We start from the raw sequence: 8,813 nt of genomic DNA, 5'->3' as shown, positions 1-8,813 counted from the left end.
TTACACACTAAGAGTACCGTGAACCAGTGTGGAGAAAACATTGTAGGCCAAGAAAAGATCCTATGCTCGAGACATGCAGTCATGACAAGGACACCCTCGATAAATTTACTGATATCGAGACCCCTAGAAATCAGGAGGCATATCTACATCCTGAAGTGCAGTGATGCTTTTACTTGCCACGAAACACTTTTAGGCATGCCCCTGCCTCTTATCAGGGCTGGGCATGATCTTCTATTGGTCAAGGGTCAGACAGACAGCATACTATTATCACTTGGGACTTCCTCCCACCTAAGGAACTCCCCCCATTTGAATGACGAGGGTTGTATCTGCGTAGGAACAAAGTACATATTTTGAAAATAATTTATTTTTCATAGCTATACAAACCCCGAGTCATTTACTTCATTGCCTGCCTCCACCACCCATAACCCAAACGACAAAGTGGCTGCGTTTATGCTAGCATCACCTCACTGAAATGATAGCGGGAACATGGTACAACCATATATTGTTGCCATACCCACAAGAATTCTTCTATCTGGTCATAAAGTGTGCCAGAAGCTTACCCCATGTAAATAATTCATGGTTTGTAAAGTAATAAAAAATAAAAATTATTTTCAAAATTAGTAGCATTAAAAAAATAGTACTATACTAAGACTTTACAACCAATTTTCATATTTAAGGTAATTATGAAACAAACTTTATTCAAAGGATATTTAATAACGTAACAGGTACTATACAAACAGACCTGTATACTATCCCAATACCAGCATGGAATATTTAGTAACCATTAATGAAACCACAGTACAGAAATGAAAATTGATGCAGTTTTCAACCCTTAAAGTTCAGTTTGGTTATCAGAAGTACACAGTATTGGACCAGATGCAAGTTAATCACAGATTAAAATACTGAAGGATTAAACCTCAACTGCACATAATACAGATCATGTCATCTACTAACAACCATACGCATTTTTAAACATACTTTTGTAAATTTAGAAATGGATCAAAAATAAAATTTAGTGGATATTGGTTACTCCCAATAATTGTTTTAACACTAAAACAAAATGGAAAACCAACTTATCAATGAAGTAACATATGCAAAGGCAAGTAAAAAACAGTACTTGTTCTCTACAGGAATTGAGCCTGCAATAAATAAAAGCCATAACCACATATTTCAAATTTCCATGGGAAATGTTGAATATAAAATTTTCCACTGTTTGAAGTGAAGACAATTCAAACCTTTATAATGAATCGATGCATTTTAATTATAATAAAGCACCCCTTGTATTGAGGTTCCACTTGGGACGAGATGAAAAAAAAAAGCTCTACCCCATACCACGGTAAAACATGTTTGAACTTTTAATATTAAATGGTAAGAAAATTATAAAATCATGGCATTTATGACTAATGAAATTCCAAGTGGTTTCACCTGTTATAGATATGGCATATTTTAGGGAAATACAATAGTCAAGCTAAAGAAAAATACCTTGTGTAGCAAAGAAAGCTAATCAATAGCTCTTAAACACGGTAATGTGTGAATGACAAGTATCATGGAAAGAACTTAACATAATACCCATACAAATTAGGTTTTAACTACACATCTATTGATGAATATAAAAAGGTTTATATCTATATTTCATACAGGAAATGTTAGCAGGCTCTTTTATGGCATAGATTTGGATGTCTTAATTAAATTAAAGCAAGTAAAATGGGGCCCATATAAGTATCTCTAATGTTAACTCAAAAGGAATGAAAAGGTGTGGTAGGACCTATCATTGAAAAATCTGGATAACAAATATTAACGGAAGGACTTAAGATTAATTTTGTACCCAGATTTATTTCATTAGTCCCTCTATTGACTGCTTAGCACTGTCCAAAGTACTGGTAGCCTGATTCTTTACAGAAGCCAATATACCAGGACCTTCCTCCTGTATATATTCTATGGCTACAGACAACTGGTGGCACAATGCTGCCCATATGTATAGAAGATTCTCCCAGACAATAACAGAATACCCTTTGATAGCTTCTACAACAGACATGAAAGTTTTGTTTTTACTCAACTCTTCACATACAACCATCCATTGGTCATACAAAAATCTCCACGCTGCATTCAGCGCTCCAATGATGGCATTCCAGTCAATGTTTTCAACAAGCCAGTTGTAAATCGAGATAGTAATTTCCTGCGTCCATACCCATGCTTTTGCCATTGCTGCAACAACAGGACCAGTGTACATACTGAGGTCCCCTGTATATTCTTCTAGTTTAGCCCATGCTGTAATACTGGTTTCTTTGACAACTTGGAAAACTGTTTGTACAGTTTCTTTTAAATTATCAGGCTGGAAGGCTTCAACTGTAAGGTTTGCAAGGACTTGAGCATTATCAGCAATTCGAGGATAAGCTGCTTTTAATCCATCCAGGGAAAGATTACCTTCTGTGTAAACATACAAACCATATCCAGTTGCACCAAGCAGACAAAAGAAAAGGATCATATTGAACCACCCTAACCAGGATCCACCCTTCTCTGTGGAAAAAAAGAAAGTCTATTAGGATTAAAATTTAAGGTACGATGTTCAGGCTTTATCAGTTTTCATATATATGGGGGAAAGCTATTCTTAAAATGAACAAACACTGCTACTCTTTGCAATCCATAACTTACTAGACTTATTCTTTTTGTTTTTGGAGGCTGTTACAGTCGTCTTTGGCATGGCAACGTATTTCTGTTCAGCTGCTGCACTTCCATTTGATTGGTGTTTTTGTGACTCCATAAAAGCTTTATGTTCTTCCTTTCTTTTCTCTTTTGCAGCTTTTCTCTCTGCCCTTTTCTTTGCTATCTGCTCTTCTTCAGCACGCTGACGAGCTGCTTCCTTTTCTGTGAAAGAAAAATTCTCATGACTTTTTGCAAAACTTGACTTCAACCCAACCCACAATTTTACAGACAAAATTATTTTGATACTTACCTGTAGCCCAAATATTTAATATTTATCGAGAGTAAGCTTCTTGACCTTTACAAATAACATTTTCTTTCAGCCTGCTAGGTTGGTTAAGGCACCAGCCACCCGTTGTGATACTACCGCTAAAAAATTATTGGGTCCTTTGAATGGCCAGACAGTACTACATTGGATCCCTCTCTCTTATTAAAGCTTACTGTTTTTGTCTTTGCCTACACAAACCACCAAATAGTCTGACCTATTTTTTCTATATTCTCCTCTGTCCTTGTACACCTGATAACACTATGATTTCCAAACAATTCTTTACTCAGGAGTTATGTACTACATTGTAATTGTTCAGTGGCTACTTTACACTTTATAAGTATAGAATAAACTCTTTAGTTATAGCTAGCAGCTCTTCTAGAAGGACAATAAAAAATAAAACCATTATTCTCTAGTCTTGGGTAGAGCCATGGCCTTTCACAGTCTGGGATTAGAGTTCTCTTGCTTAAGGGCACACTAGGGCATACTGTTCTATGTTATTTCTCTTCCTCTGGGTTTTTGAAGTTTTTAAAGTTTATACATATGAAAGATCTAATTTAATGTTGTTATTGTTCTTATAATATTTTTTGATCGTTTATCATTTCTCTTGTAGTTTGTTTATTTTGTTGTTTTCTTACTTCATTGAGCTATTTTTTCCTGTTGGAGCCCTTCGGCTTATAGCATTTTGCTTTCCCAACTAGGGATATAGCTTAGCTAATAATAATAATAATAATAATAATAATGTGCAGTTTTGCAAGATCACACCTGTAGCCCGTGGTCCAAGACCTTACCTCGTGATGAGTGTTCTATAGAATATTGATTAAATAAAGAACTCTGTAAACGACTTGGCATAAAGGTTGAATCGGCCAATGTTTGGGTTTGCATCTAACAACGAGTCGCGATGATTGAAACAAACCTCTGCTGAAAATACTTTGTTAAAGTCTGTCAAATTCTAATAGACAAGGTGTGCAAGCTTGTTATAAATCTACACATTTCAGTAGTTAAAAGATAAGAATTATAGATAAATCTAAAGATAGAAGTCATAGGAGATGAGACTACATGTATAAACATTTAGAAACTCATAATAAAATCAACCTAATGAAAAACTTGAACAGTATTAACTTTCCTTGAAACTTACGGGTAAAATTTATAAGAAATGAGCTAAAACAACAAATACAGGCTGTACTGCTTTGTCATTAAAAAATTGTACTTAAGAAAAATAACAATTTCTAGCCTACAATGAATAGGAATTGAACCCTATACCTTTAAAATGAAATCAAATAAGCTAAAAATTGATCTAGAAAATAGTGGAAAAAGTACTGTAATGAATAGCCTAGCCCTTTGCATTAAACTATCATATCAATTAATATTTCAATGGGTTAAAGTACTGTGTGGTCTCCAAGAACTTTTAATGAATAAGGCTAGAACAGGGAATCCAAGCCAACATAAATACATACATATACCAAGGCACTTCCCACAATTTTGGGGCGTAGCCAACATCCAACAAATGAAACAAAAAAGGGGACCTCTCCTCTCTACATTCCTCCCAGCCTGACAAGGGACTCAACTGAGTTTGGCTGGTACTGCTAGGGTGCCGCAGCCCACCCTCCGCCGTTATCCACCACAGATGAAGCTTCATAATGCTGAATCCCCTACTGATGCTACCTTCCCGGTCATCCAAGGCGAATGGAGGAAGCATCAGGGCCTACCAGAACTGCGTCACAATCGCTCGCCATTCATTCCTATTTCTAGCACGCACTCTTGCCTCTCTCACATCTATCCTCCTATCACCCAGAGGTTTCTTCACTCGATCCATCCACCCAAACCTTGGCCTTCCTCTTGTACTTCTCCCATCATCTCTTGCATTCATCACCTCCTTTAGCAGACAGTCATTTTCCATTCTCTCAACATGGCCAAACCACCTCAACACATTCACATCCACTCTAGCTGCTAACTCATTTCTTACACCCGTTCTCACTCTCACTACTTCGTTCCTAACCCTATCTACTCAAGATACACCAGCCATACTCCTTAGACATTTCATCTCAAACACATTCAATTTCTGTCTCTCCATCACTTTCATTCCCCACAACTCGGATCCATACATAACAGTTGGTACAATCACTTTCCCATACAGAACTCTCTTTACATTCATGCCCAACCTTCTATTTTTTACTACTCCCTTAACTGCCCCCAACACTTTGCATCCTTCATTCACTCCCTGACGTACATCTGCTTCCACTCCACCATTTGCTGCAACAACAGACCCCAAGTACTTAAACTGATCCACCTCCTCAAGTAACTCTCCATTCAACATGACATTCAACCTCACACCACCTTCCCTTCTTGTACATCTCATAACCTTACTCTTACCCACATTAACTCTCAACTTCCATCTTTCACACACCCTTCCAAATTCTGTCACTAATCAGCCAAGCTTCTCTTCTGCATCTGCAACCAGTAGAGTATCATCCACAAACAACAACTGATTTACCTCCCATTCATGGTCATTCTCATCTACCAGTTTTAATCCTCGTCCAAGCACTCGAGCATTCACCTCTCTCACCACTCCATCAACATACAAGTTAAACAACCTCGGCGACATCACACATCCCTGTCTCAGCCCCACTCTCACCGGAAACCAATTGCTTGCTTCATTTCCTATCCTAACACATGCTTTGCTACCTTTGTAGAAACTTTTCACTGCTTGCAACAACCTTCCACCAACTCTATATAACCTCATCACATTCCACATTGCTTCCCTATCAACTCTATCGTATGGTTTCTCCAGATCCATAAACGCAACATACACCTCCTTACCTTTTGCTAAATATTTCTCGCATAACTGCCTAACTGTAAAAATCTGATTCATACAACCCCTACCTCTTCTAAAAGCACTCGGTACTTCTAAGATTGCATTCTCTGTATTATCCTTAATTATATTAATCAGTGCTCTACCATACACTTTTCCAACTACACTCAACAAACTAATACCCAGTGAATTACAACACTCATGCACATCTCCCTTACCCTTTTATAGTGGTACAATACATGCACAAACCCAATCTACTGGTACCATTGACAATACAAAACACATTAAACAATCTCACCAACCATTCAAGTACAGTCACACCCCCTTCCTTCAGCATCTCAGCTCTAACACCATCCATACCAGATATTTTTCCTACTCTTGTTTCATTCAGTGCTCTCCTCACTTCCTCTCTTGTAATCTCTCTCATTCTCATCTCCCATCACCAGCACCTCAACACCTGCAACAGCAATTATATCTGCCTCCCTATTATCCTTAACATTCGGTAAACTTTCAAAATATTCCGCCCACCTTCTCCTTGCCTCCTCTCCTTTTAACAACCATCCATTTCCATCTTTCACTGTCTCTTCAATTCTTGAACCAGCCTTCCTTACTTTCTTCAATTCTTTCCAAAACTCCTTATTCTCTTCATATGAATGACCTAATCCCTAACACCACCTCTGGTCAGCTGCCCTCTTTGCCTCACTTACCTTGAGCTTTACTTCTAAATTTTTCTCTCTATCTTTCATACTTCTTTACACTATTACTCTGCAGCCATTCTTCAAAAGCCCTCTTTTTCTCTTCCACTTTTACCTTTACTCCTTCATTCCACCATTCACTGCCCTTCCTCATGCTGCCCCCAAAAAACTTCTTACCACACGCATCACTTGCAATCCCAACAAAATTTTCTTTTACTAATTTCCACTCCTCTAAATTACCAGTTTTTCTTACTTTCACTTCATCATATGCCATTTTCAACCAGTTTCTCTTACTTTCACTTCATCATATGCCATTTTCAACCTTTCTTAATATTTACTTTTTACCCAGGTTTTATTAGCTCTTCAACCCTCACTAGCTCCCTTTTACATCCACCTACTCTATTCCCCCACTCTTTAGCTACAACTAATTTTCCTTCCACCAAAAAATGATCAGACATACCGTTAGCCATACCCCTAAACACGTGCACGTCTTTCAATCTTCCAAACATGCTCTTAGCTATCAACACATAATCCATTAACGTCCTTTCTACCACTCTTCCATTTACCACTCTTACCCATGTATACTTGTTTTTATCTTCCTTTTTGAAAAAGCTAGAACTTATCACCAACTCTTGCTTAACACATATATCTACCAGTCTCTCACCACTCTCCTTTTCACCTGGTACGCCATACTTCCAAATGACACCTGCTACCTCTCCAACACCCACTCTAGCATTTAAGTCACCCATGACAACTACATAATTCCCTCTACCCAGTTCTTCAACACACTTAGTTAATTCATTCCAGAACTCATTCCGCTCTTCTCCACTTTTCTCACACCTGGCCCATACGCACTGACCAAAGCCCAATAAACCCTGCCCAACCTAACCCTTACCCACATTAACCTAGATGATATATCCTTCCATTCCACTACTTTACCTGTCATCCATTCACTCAGCAATACAGCCACACTTCTTTTGCTCTTCACCTTTCAATCCCAGATACTCTACCAGACATTTCACCAAACATCACTTCACCTTTCCCTCTTATCTTTGTCTCACATAAAGCCAATATATCCATCCTTCTATTCCTAAACATACTTCCAATCTCACACCTTTCACTCTCTATCGTACTACATCCACGCACATTCAAACACCACAAAACTAGAGTGCGGGAGGCAGTCACTCTCCCCCCAGCTCCACTCTTTGATGTCTCACAGGATTATAATACAGGAAAGGGGGTTCCCAGCCCCCTCGTCCCGTCCCTTTTAGTCGCCCCTTACGACATGCAGGGATACGTTAGCGCTATTCTAATAGTTTTCAACCCCCCCCCCTCCGGGCACAGGGGGCATAAAAGAAGAAACCAGAAATATCTCCCATGCTCTTGGGTCAATGTATCAACATGCAAAACACAGACTCGGTGTGTATAGGGGAGATCTAAGAGTTCAGGTCCATTTGAAATACCCACAGCACCTCAGTAGCTGAAATTCGTCTGCTATGTGTGACGTCACAGAAAGGAACCATCATCTCAGTTGACTGCCAGTATAAACATTCAACCACCATTAGCAACTCATCAGCTACATTACATGGAAATGTCTAGTCTCATATTGTGTGATTAAGTACTGCAACATTAAGGCAAGGTTTTTTCTTTTATTAATTAATCTATATAAAACATGCCTAATCAACTACTAGCAGTGAGTTTGTTATTCAATTGTTTGGTTGGTCACTGGATAGATTGGTTTGTTAACTTTCAAGCATGTCTTTCTAATTAAAGTAGTCTCTTAATTAGCCATCAGTGTTAGTTTGATAATTTCCCTAATCAAGTCATAATTTGACTCGGTTTATGCCTTAACTGGCTTAGCTGTTTTGTCCCTCATTTCATAGCTATAGTTAAACTGCAATTAAAATATTGAAGGTTGGGGTAGTTTTATTTGGTGCCACCATTTTTATAACCAATTTCATTAATGAAACGAGTTTCAGTTATTACACTTAATTATGGAAGGTCAACTTTGCAGCATCTTAACTACAGTTAGGCTAGGATAACTTCAGTGGAGGTTGTCTAATGAGTAACATGGTGAATATTATTACATTTATTTGGAACTGTATTTAATTTCCTAGCTTAATGGTAGTATAACCAGAACTGAATGCTCTTTAATTACGATCTGTTAGTTTTAATTTTGGCAAGGTTAGGCTAGAGGTGATATTCGTGTAATTATTCAGCTGTACTACAGTGTTTTTAAGCCTAGATAACCATATCCTGGTACAGTGTATAGGTTGTTGATCTTTAAAGTAGCAACGTATTATCTAAACAGAATTCTCACAAACACGAATGTATTTGAATA

General features: G+C 38.0%; 1 protein-coding gene across 1 annotated transcript in view; it reads right to left on the bottom strand.

Moving 5' to 3' along the window:
- Window positions 1-694: 694 nt before the first annotated feature.
- Window positions 695-8,813, bottom strand: part of LOC137652317 (leucine-rich repeat-containing protein 59-like) — a 31,311-nt gene continuing 23,192 nt past the window's right edge. The window contains exons 4-5 of the mRNA XM_068385650.1: window positions 2,653-2,865; window positions 695-2,517 (exon numbers count right to left, since the gene is read on the bottom strand). Of these exons, the coding sequence (XP_068241751.1) occupies window positions 1,832-2,517; window positions 2,653-2,865 (899 nt within the window). The 3' untranslated portion in view covers window positions 695-1,831. The remainder of the gene's footprint in view (window positions 2,518-2,652; window positions 2,866-8,813) is intronic.

Source organism: Palaemon carinicauda, chromosome 1 (genome assembly GCF_036898095.1).
Source record: "Palaemon carinicauda isolate YSFRI2023 chromosome 1, ASM3689809v2, whole genome shotgun sequence".
In the NCBI taxonomy this organism is placed as follows: Eukaryota; Metazoa; Arthropoda; class Malacostraca; order Decapoda; family Palaemonidae; genus Palaemon; species Palaemon carinicauda.
This window is presented reverse-complemented; position numbering and strand designations above follow the sequence as displayed.